Genomic DNA, 16,115 nt, shown 5'->3' with positions numbered 1-16,115 from the left:
GTGAGTGGTTCGGATTAGAGAGTGGTATAGGATGCTAAGTGTCAGGTGAAGTCTTGAGCACTCACGAATCCTATTTAGTATATAATGATACATATATGTATAAAATTAGTGCTTATACAACTAATAAAGTATGGGAAACACCTTAGGGACTAGGATACACTTGAATGGAAAGGTAAAAATCACAAAGGATTGTGTATAAGGTGAGTTTATGGCCACACTTGGAGTTTACAGCCAAGTGTTCCCGGCCACATGTGTTTACGACAAATGAGTTTATGGCCAATGAACATATGGCCGTAAACTCATGATGAAAAGTGTCAATGGGGGTGTAAACACCTTTTGTTCTTAGGAATAGACGATTTCAAAGTGTTTAGCCTGTGATTCAACTAGATATCGACTATAGGGAAGTGATACTTACGATATAGGAGCTAAAAAGAGTGATTTTGGACCAAAACACAAATGTGTTGTTGGTGTTCTTGAAGATCTTGAAGATCTAACTCCAAAAGATGAAGTTAGTGGATTGAATCAATGGGTAATGCTAGATAAGAAGATGTATCTACTAGATAATGGATAAAGCACTAACATTTTTGGAAGAAAAGTGAAGATTCTTGATGATAAAACTGTTGAGAGAAAAACCCGATTTCTTGGATTGGAAATGGTAAAAGTGTTGGAAAATGGATAAGTATCATATATAGGGGGAGTTCTCGGCCAACCAAGAGTTTACGGCCCGCCTTGAGTTCACAGCCGTAAACTCCAATCCTTGGAGTTTCCAGCTTTCTGCAGTGTACTAAAATCTAGAATCTACCTTTTAGCATTCCTTATGGTGGGTACTTGGCTTAGAATGCTTTAACAGACTCTAAACAGTGCTAAAAGTTAGCAGAAACAAGTCTGACTTTGACTGAATTGAATGGTTGTACAAGATAGGAATTTCGGGTATCACATCATCCCCCCGTTAGAGGTAATTTCGTCTTGAAATTAGAGTTTAAGCAATTAAGTAGTTACAAATAACTAAGTGAAAAGTTGAGGATATTTCAATTTTATTTGATCCTCGCGCTCCCAAGTGAATTCAGGTCCTCGCTTGGAATTCCAACGAACCTTTACTATTGGGATACGACTTTGCTTTGTTCGCTTGACCTCACAATCCGTGATCTCTATCGGTTCTTCCATGAAGTTGAGCCTCTCGTTGATCTCGATCTTGTCGAGTGGAATTACAAGAGTCTCATCGGTTAGGCACTTTTTCAAGTTCGAGACGTGGAAAGTAGAATGTACATTAGTAAGTTCACGGGGTAGGTTGAGTTTGTAAGCTACATAGCCTACATATCTTGGATTTAGCTTCCCATGCATATCGAAGCATATCAAGCCCTTCCAGGGTGAGACTTTCAAAAGGATGCGGTCTCCTACCTGGAATTCCAACGGTTTTCTTCGATTGTCTGCTTAGCTTTTTTGTCGGTCTCTAGAAGCTTTCAATCGTTCATGAATCTGAATGATCATCTCTGCCGTTTCCCGAATGATCTCCAAACCTGTGAGAGAGCTGACAGGAATCCGTCCTTTAGCTAACTGTGTGTCACCCACCTTAGCCCAGCACAGAGGGTATATGCACTTTTGGGCATAAAGGGCTTCGAATGGAGCAGCCTTTATGCTCGTGTGATAACTATTGTTGTAAGAAAACTCGACAAGGGGTAAATGAGTATCCCATGCCTTCTGAAAGTCGATCACACCGGCTCGCAATATAGCTCCCAAGGATTGGATAGTTCTCTCACTTTGTTCGCCGGTCTGTGGATGATAGGTTCTACTCATGTCCAGCCTCGTTCCTAGGGAACTTTGTAACGACTGCCAGAACCTTGAAGTGAATCTACTATCTATATTGGAGATAATGGATATAAGAACACCATGTAGTCGTACGATTTCCTTAATGTATGTTGGGGTTAGTTTCTCCATCTTGTCAGTTTCTTTGATGGGCAAGAAGTGTGCGGACTTGGTTAGCCTATCTACAATCACCCAAATGGTATCGAGGCCACCTGTTGTCTTGGGAAACTTGGTTATGAAGTCTATGGTGATCCGCTCCCACTTCCATTTCGGTATCTCTAGTTGTTATAGTAAACCTGAGGGTTTCTGTTATTCGACCTTAACCTTTGCGCAAGTAAGACATTTACTCATGAAGGTAGCAATCTCTGCTTTCATGTTAGGCCACCAGTATAACTTTTTAAGATCTAGATACATCTTATCTGAAGCTGGGTGGACGAAATATCGAGTGTTGTGTGCTTTAGTCATGACCAAGTCTACGAAACCACCGTGTTTCGGTGTCCAGATTCGATCCATGGGATATAAGGCTCTGTTACCCTTTACTTCCATGTTTATATCCATCCCTCTTCGTGTTTCGGTGCCCAGATTCGAACTAGTACCCGCCGACCCTCACAATCATTCATGGCACGGAATCAACTAAGCCAATCTATATATGTTTAGTTTACTCCAACTTATCAATCTTACTTTTAGAATTGCTTTCTCTTCCACCAAAGACTGCTCATCCTGAAAATGATTCTCTTAGAGGAGCATTGGACATCTAGATGATTCCAACTCAAAGTTCAACACAAAAGCCTACAATTGGGAAATAACTAAATATATTAACCCTAAAAACCATAAATCAACAACCAAAATAGATAATATCAGTTGCTTGTAGTGAATCTTCAGAATTACCGGACATAAACTAAAAATCACCAACTATACACTATATCTTAGAGCAATTTGTACATTTTTGTTTTGATTTTATAGTAATATGTACAACAAAGTTTATCCAAATCGTAGTTCTAAATTGCAACAAAATGAATCTAAAAACTACATCAAAATCAGTGAAAATGTCGTTTAGAAAAGCTGCAAGAGAAAACCAAAATTCATTCTATATTCCAAGTACATGAGATTAGTGCCCTTTGGTGTTCTTAATTTCAAATTGGAAATAGATGAGTATGAAACACAAAACATATATGTAAGCAAAAACTTGAATAGGTAGATTTCTTGTTTTGAACCTCTTAATGAAAAATATAGAGTTGCGGTACCTAATTTGGTGATGGATGTTATGTTCGGCAAAAAAGATATCCATGTGCTCAGCACACTATTGCAAGAGGGAGGTAGCACACTATTGGAAGAGGGAGGTGAAGTTGGCGTTGGGTGTAACTGGAGATAAGACGAAAATGAGAATGAGATGAAGATGGGCAAACAAATTCTACTTGGGTATGATTTGTGGGTCTCGTTAAAACAATGTGTTATCATTTCATTTATTTTAAAGATTTAAGTTACCTAATGATATTTTATTCGTTGTCAATTATGTTATCCTTGTTCTTCTTCAATTGAGGCATAGTTTTTCATTTTAAAACATAAATGAAACGACTCGGTCAAAAATGTACAAGTTGATGTTTCACTCGTACTGAGTTGACTGAAATTAATTTGTTTCTTTTCTATAGGGACCACATAATTTCATATATTAAACGTTATAAGTTTTTTTTCTATAGGGACCAAACACATAATTTCATATATTAAACGTTATAAGTTTTTTTTTGAACGGCTGCAAAGTATAAATTATAAATGTACTTTAGTCATTTCCTAAATTAACGGGCTAAACCTATAATTAGTGTATTTCTTTTTTGAACTAAAAATTACATGCCTTCTTTTATGGATGGAATTGGTACGGTACTAATTTGTTTTTCCTTAAACCGTGTACCGTACCAACTATTATTGGTATTAAAAAATTGTTACAGGTTTGGTACCAATGTATTTGGCTACCAACAAGTTTGTTTGGTACAAATTGGTAATGATATATACCGACTTTTTTTAATTTTCTATTGTGAGGTTTTAAAATAAGCAAATATCGGGTAATTTTGACGTTTAGTACAAAATTTAGTTACATGGTTCTTTTAATTTACAAAAGAACTCTATTTAATTAATGCTAAAGTAACGTTTTATTTTTGTGTTTTAATGTGGTAATAACTATCGGCTAATGCGACCAAATAACTTATGTAACGTTCTTAAAACTGTAAAACTAAACACAATTGAGAACTGAAATATATGATTTCGTTTATATATATATATATATATATATATATATATATATATATATATATATATATATATATATATATATATATATGAATTGGTTGGAATGATATTACCATTGTATTCAAAATTATATTCCATTATTGTACAAAGAATGTTTAGTTTGTATGGTACTATCAACGAAACATGTTGACTACCTATTTTATTGATTCGGTTGGTAGCATGTTGGTTAGTTTTCCATGGTAAAATTTTGACAGCCCTACATAAGGCTCGAGGGAGTGGTGCCACACTACCTCATTTTTCCACAGTGATTTACCACACTCAAGGAATGGTATACCATGAAGAGAAGAAAGAGAAAGTAGAGAGAGAGAGAGAGGGGAGGAAGAGTGAGAGAGAAAGGAGCGCTCCCAAGACTGGCCGCACATCTCAAAGATTAGGGTTCAAGAAATAGGCTCTTACCACCATATTACAACCGATTAGGGACACATTTGGTAATTATTGAGTTACCGAGAGAGAAAAGATGAAGACAATGGACATGTATCAACAATCAGATGGTGAGTTAACACATACTAAAATGAGAGCCCCATGGGTGAATCTTACCTGAAATGAGAGAGATGAAGGTGAATGAGATGATTAGCTTATTGTAGATGAATGTGCGTTCGAGGCGTATCCAAAGTCGACAAATTGTTGATTCAAATTGTGAGATTGAACCATGATTTCTTGCTATTAATGTGACAATTTATTCATGATTGTTGATTTCTTCATGTTAGCGTTTGAGATTACAATCATAGGAAATCACGAACAAAATCAAGATAAGTTTTTTTTTTTTTAAATTCCGGATTGCGTGCACTGAATTTTAAGCAAGGTAGTATAAATGGTATTTAATGCTTGGGCAATTTCGAAATTTCATATAGATACTTTGAGCGGGAAAAGAAGCCAGTGAGGGTTGATCGACTGACATGTGGCACATCGTTATTCTTTTATTAGGATAGGATATACACACACATATAAATTGCCGCATAGCAAATTAAAATGGCATCATAAAGTTTTAAAAAGCTCCACATATCAAATTTAATAAATCTTCACATCTAACTTACATATTAACTTTAACAAATCTTCACATCTAACTTACCAATCATAAATACCAAAAGGGAAGTGGCAAGTATTATATATGCAATTAATTGTGCAGTAGCTTATCTACATTATACGTTTCAAGTCGGTGGTTTTCTAGTTTGTGTATATGGCTCGTATTGGTTCTCCTCGGCTCAAACATGTTGGTGATCAATAAACATGACACTGCCATAAGCCAGCTCCAATTCATCATAATCATCGGCTTCTTCAGACGCGTATTCTTCCGCTCTCCCACTGTTCCTTCACCTAATTTTTTTCTTCTACTAAACATCCCTAATGCTTTTAATCTTCTCCATACCTCTCTATTTAACCCTCTTGTGGAGAGTACGTTGATGACAACGCCCAGACAAGCATTCAAACATTAGGGATTCTCTCGCATCTACCTTACACAAGGTGATTGTGGCTCTCGTTTTTCACTCTTCTGCTACCGGCGACTTTCACTATCGTTCATCACTGCTTACATTTCTCCATTAGTTATTGATTGGCTAGTTGAAGAAGAAAGGGGGCCAAAAAGAAAACCATTCTGACTTTAATGTCAAGCTTCGTAAGAGCCAAAGTCGGTATAACTTATTACCATTAATATTATTATTATTTTGGAAAGACAAACCTAATCTACTCCTACTAAGCTACTCCTAACACCATCGTTTGGCTAGAAGCCCATTGGTTACTACCATTATCGATTCTCTATTTCTGATTGTTGCCACCATCAAAAGCAAGTTCTCAACTGGTCCGCTTTCTTCTATTATTATCTCGAGGTTAGTGATGGAGCTAGAAATTTTTATATAGGGATACAAATATTATCAATAAATATTATATATAGTTATAATATTCGAAGCATTAAAAAATACCATATAATCTCTTTAGTTGGGAGTACAAGAACATAATACATGTTTACAAATAATTTTTTTTATATACATAAAACAATTTTTTTGGGGGTGTTGTAGTACCTCCAACGCCCATGTGGCTCCGCTATTGCTCGAGGTATTTCTCCAAAGAGCAATTATCGTTTTTACTTCTTTTCCTTTTTTTGTATTTAATAGAAATTGAAATTGTATTAACTGGGTCATTGCATGAAAAATTGGAAGGGTAGTTTTGTTGTAATGAGTTGAAGCTTATTCTATATTCTTCGTATGGTCTGTAATGTATTTTACTAGGGCTTTTTTGATTCGAAGCTTAAGCGTTAAAGCCTTAATATATGTTTTGTACACTTTATGTACCCTATAAATAGGATCATTTACTAGAGTTAGATAATTTGAACAGGATTGTCTATTCTCTCTGTAAAGACTCTAAAAGCGTAATTGAGCTGAAGTGCAAATCTTATTTACATCGTGTGTTCAATTACTAGTTCATTCTTAAACATATACTCTGATTCATTTCATACTCGATTCGTTGATTCATCAATTTCTATCAGAGCATGAATCATCTCTATGATCTAATTTTCAATTATTCAAAAAGTTTTTGAATCAACTTTTTGTTCAAAAGTTTCCGCGCCTTTTGAATTGAAAAATTCTTTTAGATCTAAGATTGTGATTAGATTATGCATTTGGATTGTTGAATCGAGTGATTTACTGAAATTTATGAATCATTTCCGATAGTCATTTTTCAAATTCTCTTTGTTAATTCAAAAATCTCGAAAAACTTTATATGTTCATCAATGGAGAATTTCAATATCAATTCAATGACTTCATTTTCTAATCTACTTGGATCATCAACCAAAATTCCTATGTTAATTCCTAAATACTATGATCAGTGGGTTGATCGTATGCAGGATTATCTTAATGGGATTGATGAAGAGTTATGGACTTGCATCAATGGATCAGTTCAACCACCAGCAAATGTTCAAACTTTAGGGTCGTCTGGAACTACTTCTGCTGTTGGAGATCAACAAGCAAGACTGGATTACAAAGAAAAGAAATGCATGAGAGAGTTGAGAGGTGTTTTGCCACCTGTTGTTTACAACTACATTCGTGGTTGTAAAACTACTAAGGAGATCTGGAATACTCTTAAAGAGAAGTATCAAGGAAGTGAAAAGACAAAGATCAATTCTATAAAGTAGTGTTTGGTAGAACTGAAGGATTTAAGACAGAAGGAAACAGAATCAATTGAAAGCTATTACGATCGTCTGAATGAGTTGATCTGTAGGTGCAACCACAACGGAATAACAAGGTCCTTAATGGAGTATAATCTTACTTTTGTGATGGGACTGAGGAAGGAGTGGAGAAGTGTAAGCATGATGATCAAAAATCAGCAGAGCTTCGATTGTTCGTCTTCGAATGATGTTTACAATCAGCTAAAGACAAACGAAAGTGAAGTTTCTAAAATAGCTGAAGAATCAAAGATGAGTCTTGGAGGACCACTGGCGTTAGTTTCGAAGGTGTCTGAAGTGGAGGCTTCTGTAAGAGAAAATTCAGATGAAGAAGGTTTTCTGTTAAATTCTGATGATGAAGCTGTAGCTTTTACTCGAATAATCGAGTTAAAAAGTTTTTCAAAAAGCCGTTTAATCCTAAAGGGAAGAAGAGTGAGCTGAAAGGAAACTCTACGAAGTCTGGTGAAGAAGAGAAGAAGAAGTTTGAAAAATCTTAGAAGAAGGATGAAAATATGAAGGAGTTTAAAGGTGAAAAGAAGTTGAAAGGGGATTCTGGCATCGACTGTCATTACTGCAATGGTTCAAATTATTTTGCAGTTGACTGTATGCTTTGTAAGAAAGATGAAAAGAAGAACAAAAACAAGGATGAAGCGTATTATGTAGAGAAATTGGAGGAAGTTTGTGAGAAGGCAAAAGGTTTCTCTCTAGTTGCAAGAAGGGAGAGAGAAGATGAAGAAAGTGGCATGTATCAGATCTGGCCATCCAGTTCTTATGATGAAGAGATGAGACATCCGACTCATGGTGCCATGTTCGCAAGTTTTGAAGAGGAAGAAGAGGAAGAGATAATTGGACGTTGTTTTCTTACAAAGACAAGTGATAAATCTCTGATGACAACAAAGGTACATTCAATACTTGAATCTTTTAATATTCCTTTACATGCATACGATTCTGAAATAATTGCTTTTGATGATACTGTTGCTTACTTTGATGCTATTGTTGTGTCTGCTAGTAACAAGGCAAAGAAACCTAATAATCAATTGCTTGAGACATGAAAGTTGTTAGACATGAAAAGTAGCAGAGTAGAGTATCTAGAATTGTAGTTACAAAATGTCAATAAGAATCTAGACAAAGATGTCAGGTTGTTGTTGACACAACAAAACATTTACTGTAATTCCGCCAAACGTTTATATGAAAAATTAACTGTTTTACATCATTCTTCTAACATTAGCAAAGAACAACATCTTAAATTGCTACCTTTTCTTGCATTCGAAAGAGAAAAAGTTGATGTCATGTCATATGATTGTGAACATACAATAGCTGATTTTGATAAAGTACCAGATGATAGGTGTGCATATGGCATTGTTAAGATAGATCAGTTTTTAAATGCAGACGAATTGGTTAATATTGTTAATCAAAGTTTAACAAAGGATGAAGAATTTCATGATCTTAATGATGCATGTTCAAATGCGGGTTCAGAACATGATGATTTATACGAAGATGGACCTTTGGAATTTGATTCAGCTTATCCACCAATGGAAAAATGGACAAAAGATCATCGGAAGGAGCAAATAATTGGTAATCCACGAGAGGGAGTCTTAACAAGAGCTCAAATTCATGCAAAGAATGAGGTATTAAATTCTCATCAAGAATTTTGCATGTTCAATGTTTTTATCTCTAAAATTGAACCAAAAACAATTAAGATTGCAATGGAACACTCGGATTGGGTTGTTGCATTGCAATCTGAATTGTCAGAATTTGAACGAAATAAGGTTTGGAGATTAATTCCTTAGCCAATGATGTTTCGATTGTTGGGTTAAAATGGATTTTCTAAAATAAAACCGACAAAGATGGAATCATTGTTCGAAACAAAGCCAAGTTTGTTGTTAAAGTTTATTCTCAACAAGAAGGAATAGATTGCGAAGAAACTTTTGCCCCTGTCGCAAGACTCGAGGCTGTTCGTATATTTCTTGCTTATGCAACTCACAAAGACTTTGATGTTTTTCAAATGGATGTGAAGTGTGCATTTTTAATTAGAGAGCTTGAAGAAACAGTTTATGTTGAACAACCCCTTGGTTTTATTAACGAATAACATCCTGATCATGTTTATATCTTAGATAAGGCAGTTTATGGTTTGAAACAAGCACTACGAGCATGGTATGCAATACTAACTTCATTTTTGAAACAATATAAATTTAAACAAGGATCAGTTGATCCCACATCTTTTCGAAAGAAAGTTGGGAATCGTCTAATGCTTGTTCAAATTTATGTTGATGATATTATTTTTGGCTCAACTGACCCTACCTTGTCAATTGAATTTGAAAATTTGATGAAAAGCAAGTTTGAAATGAGCATGATGGGAAAAATCAATAATTTTCTTGGATTGAATATTCATCAAAACAATGAAGGTATTTTTATCAATCAAGAAAAATATACGAAGAATTTTCTAGAGAAGTTTGGATTGACGAATAGCACAAAATTACGAGTTCCGATGGCAACTGGCATAAAGTTGACACTTTCGTTAGATAAACCTACAGTTGATCTAACTCTATACAGAAGCATGATAGGTTCGTTACTTTATCTTACTGCTAGTAGACCTGACATAATGTTTTTTGTATGTAATTGTGCTAGGTACCAGTCAAATCCACAAGAACCACATCTCACTGCTATAAAGAGTATAATTCGTTATCTTAAAGGAACAATTTCGTTAGGATTGTGGTATGTTTCGAAAATTGGGTTCTTTGTTCAAGCTTATTCAGATGCAGACTTGGGATGTTGCAGTCTTGATAGGGAAATCACAAGTGGTGGTTGTCAATTTCTTGATGGAAAATTGGTGAGATGGCAGTCGAAGAAGCAAACATGTGTCTCAATTTCAGCTGCTGAAACAGAATATGTTGCTGCTACTGCTTGTACTTCACAAATCATTTGGATTCAAAGCCAATTACGGGATTATGTAATTAATATGATAAAGATTCCATTATATTGTGATTCTAAAAGTGCGATAAGAATTTATCATAATCCTGTGCAACATTCGAAGACTAAATATATTGCTCTGCGTTATCATTTTATAAAGGATCATGTGGAAGATGGAAATATTGAAGTGCATTTTTTGAAAACAACACATCAGTTAGCTGATATTTTCACAAAACCATTTGATGAAAAATCGATCGTGATAATTTTGGAAGGACTTGGAATGATCGATGGAAATTTTGTTCCATGCGAAAAAGGAGACTGATGGTCAGAAAGAATTAGTTCAGAGACACGTCATCAAAGAAAAAGGTTACTGTTCATAGTCAACTCTTCGAATCCTTCGAATTCGTATAATTGTCATTTTTTTGTGTTTTAAATTGCGTATGTTTGCAACAAATAGATTTTTTTATTATTTTCGAAAAATCAAAAAATACCAAAAAGATTTTTTTTTGTTTTCAAAAATTCAAAAACAACAAAAGTATTTTTGTTTTTTCTTTCGTTTTAGTTGTTTGTTGCAGAGTTTCATACTCAATCTCTTGGAGCGGTGCTTGCAGTTCTAGGGTTAGGTATTTTTCATACACATTGAACTAGTTAAGATGTCCCTAGAAGCATGCTGCAGCATGTTGACTAAAGCCTCTAATTGACTCAATGTTCGAAAGCCTTAATGAAATTTTCATACGGAGATTTCTTCCCAATCAGGCTTGAATTAACATTAGTCTTCTGAACTACCTGACTCTTCTCACATTAGTTAAGAGTTTACTGTTTGGTCCAGATAACAGAGGTACATGTTCTTTCTTATACCAATCTTTTTCATCTCAAAATTCTTACACTATCACACACGAAGACATATGTCCAAGAGGTTTCTGATCAAACTAATCGAAACCTACATATATCACAAATTTGTGTTTATGATCAGACATCATGAGACCGTGATGAAAGTGAAACCCAAATCAATCAAACTTTAAGGAATTGATGGGGAACTATGTTCCAGGATTTAACGAAACATTTTTTTCAGTACCTTCGTTCGAAGCTCCAAATCATATTCATTTCTTATGAGTGGTCTTGATCAAACATTCGAAACCCACGAAGTTTGTTACCTAACAGGATCCATAATACAATTGTTTTTATTGAATATGATTTCAATGTGATTTTTATCTGAAATTCCATGTTAGTTAAAAAATTTCAAAGCAAACTTGTCACTGACTACACTGGTCAAACAATTAATTTTTGTTACACTTACTCACCTTATGTTTAGGTTGATATGTAATGAAATTCATTAAACCACCTCAAAATCCTTTTAAAAGAATCATTGCGACACTTCTTTACAAGTATTCTACTGTAATTCATGGGAACATACACAAGCTATTGATTATCTCTCTTGATAATTAACGAAGCAATCTTTACCCGGGGTTTTAACTGCCTTCGTGTCAAATTGAATTTTTGACATCATTGAATATCCAAAAAAAATTAATTGTTTCTCATCTATATTCTTTGACACACTACACACATGAAATCCTTGAGGTTCTGAGTAACACCAACTCAAGCTGATGATTTCAAAAATCTGGCAAATGACTTTACTTTAAAACCCTAAAGTAAAAGAGCCTTACTTCCATTTGAAGGGTTCTGATGGTTACTATTCCACTGGGGCAAACAATCCAGCCTGTTTGAGGGGACTGTTTGTATTCTGTACGGGTTTTGAGGAGACATGACAGTTACTTTATCATGCGTGGTAACTTTTTCATCATCATGACGCGGTTTTCTCGGTGACACATCACAGTTAATTAAATGCTTATCCCGCTTAGATTTCAAAATCAAGAGTTACATATAAAAGGGGATTCAAGGATTCATTATCAGTTTACGCTTTCATATTCCCAAATAATCTCTGATAAAAATCCCACTCTCAAACCCTAACAAAGGCGACCGCTGCTAATCCTGATCAAACTCTTTCTCACACTACATATCTTGTTACCTCGATGCCCATTATGAAGATTCAGGGTACAAATTACCAAGTCGAGGAGAATGTATCTCTATGTCCTGAAGAACTTAAGATGCTTATCGTTTCTCTAGAAAGCTATGTACTGTCAAAATCCATGTTCAACTCGTTTTATGTTCCTCTTTCATGGCTCTCTCAAGCTGGATCAACAACTATTAGCTATAAAAGCTACATATACCACATAATCCATGCATACATAAACCTATAAGGATGTCGTTGGCTCCCCCCCCCCCCCAGGGTCTTACACCTTCGTGCCATGGGCTACCCCACATGGTTTTACGTGGTAATGCCGTAGGCTACCCCTCATGATCTTACATCCAATTGGCACGGGCTACTCCACATGGTCTTATATCCAACTGCCACGGGCTCCCTTAGGGGTCTTCCATGCAATAACATTCAATCACTAACATACCACTTAGCACAAAGCTAACTATCATACCACATATCTATACAACACTAGTGTACCACATAACCTAAAAAGGGTCGGCCTTGGTGCGTTAGACCCATTGGCATGGTGAGAGGACTCACCTCTCTCGAATGCTGAACTGACAAGCTAGAACCAGATACGCCCTGCGTGTATGCATCATTAGATAGACTTGTCAAAATCCCAAAATTACCCTCAAGGTCATCCCTGGTCAACCTTGGTCAAAGTCAAAGTCAAAAATCCATGTTAACCTCAACTAGAAAAGTGCACATAAGGACTCAGCGAGTTCCTACAGAGTCCAGACAACCTGATCAAACCCTATCCAACTCGCCAAGTTGTTTCATCAATTCGAAGAGTTCACTTTAAATTCTGAAGGTGGGGAAATCCAATCCGACTCGTTGAGTTCCGAGCGAAAATCTTCAAGTCCCCCTTCCTGTTTTCTTGTTGTGATTTTACACCGAGTCCAAGGACTCTAGGTCTTAGATCTAAAGCCCTAAGGTGTCTAGAAGGATAAAGTTTCCAACTTTACCTTCTAGAATCGTTCTAAATGATTTAAGGCCCTTAACAAAGATTGGAAAGCACTAAGGCTTTTCCATATGGTCAAAAACTCTAGGGATCCGAAATCCCTCCTTTCCAGAAAAGTTCCTAGTCCTCAAAACGTTTCAAAGATGGAGGCTTCATGGACATGCATATTCAATGCATGTCCTTAGGTCAAAATGGTCAAAAAGAGGGAAATATGCCCTAAAAACCCTTGCATGGTCCCCTTGCTCGACCAAAGGCCAGATCTAGCCCACCTTAGAACCGTTTTGCCCCGGAGATTCATAAAGTGGCAAACTTTATGAACCCCGTGCATGAAAACAACAAGAAGGGTAGGAAATGAAGAGTAGACTCAAGATCGAGCCATATTCTATGATAAAAGTCGAGTCTTAAAGATTTACAGCACTCCACAAGATGGTTAAGCTCAAGGATGGGTGCTTGGTTTGCTGAATCTTCTCACTATCTCCTTCTTATTAAGCTTCAATGGCCACTCTAGCTCAAAAAATGAAATAGAATGGGGATTAGGGTTAGCACAGACGTTCTTAGGGTTTGGAGGCTGATGGGAGGTCAGTCTCAACGCTCTTAAGGAGATTATATAGGGTGCAAACCCTAAAATTATGTTTTTATCTTTATAGCGCCTACTCATCAAGTCTGCCTTCCAACTTGTTGAGTAGGGTGTAGATCCCGCGTCATTGAAATGCCCTCTACTTGACGAGTTGTACTCCCAACTCGTCGAGTCCACACACCAAAACCCTAGATATTAAATAAATTAAGTAATACATGGAACATGTGTTACAAGTCTCCCCCACTTGAACTAGACTTCTTCCTCGAAGTCTGCTAATCCAAACAAATCCGAGTAGTGATCTTGCATCTCGTCCTCCGGCTCCCAGGTCCACTCGGACCCCCTGCAGTGCTGCCATTGCACCTTTACCAACTTTACATCCTTGTTCCGAAGAACCTTAGTCTTTCTATCTAAGATGGAAACACACCTCTCGATGTAGTTCAGGCTCTCATCCACCTGGAAGTCGTCGAGTGAAATGAATGCGGACTTATCAGTGACACACTTTCGAAGTTGTGAGATGGAAGGTGTTGTGAATCTGGCTAAGCTCATCTGGTAGGTCTAGTCAATATGCTACCTTGCACACCCGGGCCGAAATCCTGAATGGGCCAATATATCAGGGTCCTAGCTTACCCCTCTTTCGAAACCTGGTAACCCTCTTCTAGGGCGACACTTTCAGTAACACAAAGTCCCCTACCCGGAACTCAAGATCCGATCTCCACCGGTCAGCATAACTTTTTTGATGGCTCTGTGCGACACGTAGCCAGTCGTGCACTTGTTGAATCAACCCAGTAGTCTTGAGCACTACCTTAGTGCTCCCCATGACCCGGTGCCCAACCCCGTCCCAACAAACCGGGGTCCTGCACTTCTGACAATACAACATCTCGAATGGCAATCGGTCGATACTGGCATGGTAACTTTTGTTGTATGAAAACTCTACCAACGGGAGATATGTGTCCCAACTCCCTCAAAAATCCAACACGCATGTTCTAAGCATGTCCTCCAGTGTCTGGATCGTCCACTCGCTATGGCCATCGGTCTGGGGGTGGTACTGATGGGTTTTGGTCATAAGACATCATGTGTGCTCATACAAACCCTAATGCTTGGATCTAGGTTTCTCTATTGTACATGCTTTGAATACAAGACTATAAACCCTAATTCTAGCATGCAAGTAATCATATTAACATGTAATTAGGTTTAAGATCATACCTTGATTGTTATGTAGCAATAACAATCCCAAATCTCCTTGTATTGACTTTGGAATGCTTAGAGTCACAAGTGTCACTCCTCTAATGGTTCACAAACACCATAAGAAAGAGGATGAAGAGGAGAGAGGTTGGAGGCTGCCAAAAACGTGTGTAAACCCTTACAAGAAGCTTAGTCCCGTTTTTTGAGCCTTAAGGGGTCTTTATATAGTTGGGCTATTAGGGTTATCTAACAAGGAAACCCTAATTTGGATGCTTAAGCCCTAAGCAACCCATAGACTCCTTTTATCAAGCCCATGGACGATTTCCTTATGGGTTTCCCATTAGAATTCTTCCATCCCTTAATACAAGGCAATCCATGGCCCAAATTGTAATTATCTTATAATTACAATTCCAGTCCCTTAAGTTTAATTAATCTCTTTTAGTCACAAAACTAATTACCAATTAATTATTGACTAATATTAATTAAACAATATGATTTCTCCTTTAATATATTATTCTCATAATACATTAATAAATCATATTTAATCCTTACTCTCCATAATTCATCCTATCAAGTTGCTTTGGTGAAGGCAGCCCAAAAGGACCATGCACCATCGGGTCAAGTACATACCAAAATAGTTATGGACTTAGACACTAATCCAACAGTCTCCCACTTGGATAAGTCTAACAACTATTCCGCGTATGACTTCAGATCCTGATCTGCAATCGTACCTTTCCAAAGCCGCTATCAACTCTGATCATATCAGATACACATGTCCTTAGATAAGGGATCATATATTCTTCCATTCTAGATATCGTATGAGATATGATTCCAAATCATTCTCTTTGTACTATATCTCGATTTCTGATTTATGACGACAGACTAATTGAACAAATCAAATTAGCCCTAGCCCGGCCGAGCATTTACGTATGTCATCACTAAACCATCGAGGGGCCCAAAGATATCCCTTTTATCCTACCTTGGATAAAAGGAATGGATAAACTTTGATACAATGCTTGTTTGCACTCACTAACCAAATCACACATAACAATATGTTTTATAACACAAAGTTACTAGTGCGTTTACATATTATCAATGTGCAACCGATTAGCAAGATACAACTCACACATCTCGGTTTCAAGAATATAAGATGTTATCGTCTCACTAATCACTCGAGATAGTGATCCAA

At 36.7% G+C, this 16,115-nt stretch overlaps 1 protein-coding gene across 1 annotated transcript; it reads left to right on the top strand.

The window, feature by feature from the left end:
• The first annotated feature begins 9,746 nt into the window (after positions 1-9,746).
• Positions 9,747-10,490, top strand: LOC145035671 (secreted RxLR effector protein 161-like). The gene has a single exon (XM_078984180.1). The coding sequence runs from the start codon at positions 9,747-9,749 to the stop codon at positions 10,488-10,490; it is 744 nt and encodes a 247-aa protein (XP_078840306.1).
• Positions 10,491-16,115: the final 5,625 nt, after the last annotated feature.

This window comes from Lactuca saligna, chromosome 3 (genome assembly GCF_052625555.1).
Source record: "Lactuca saligna cultivar CGN05327 chromosome 3, ASM5262555v1, whole genome shotgun sequence".
NCBI classification, from domain to species: domain Eukaryota; kingdom Viridiplantae; phylum Streptophyta; class Magnoliopsida; order Asterales; family Asteraceae; genus Lactuca; species Lactuca saligna.
Note: the sequence above shows the minus strand (reverse complement) of the source record. Positions and strands in the feature narration are given on the sequence as shown.

What these genes read in the sequence shown, in the direction of transcription:
- LOC145035671 (XM_078984180.1), top strand. Translation starts at nt 9,747, where the DNA reads ATGGCAACTGGCATAAAGTTGACACTTTCGTTAGATAAACCTACAGTT.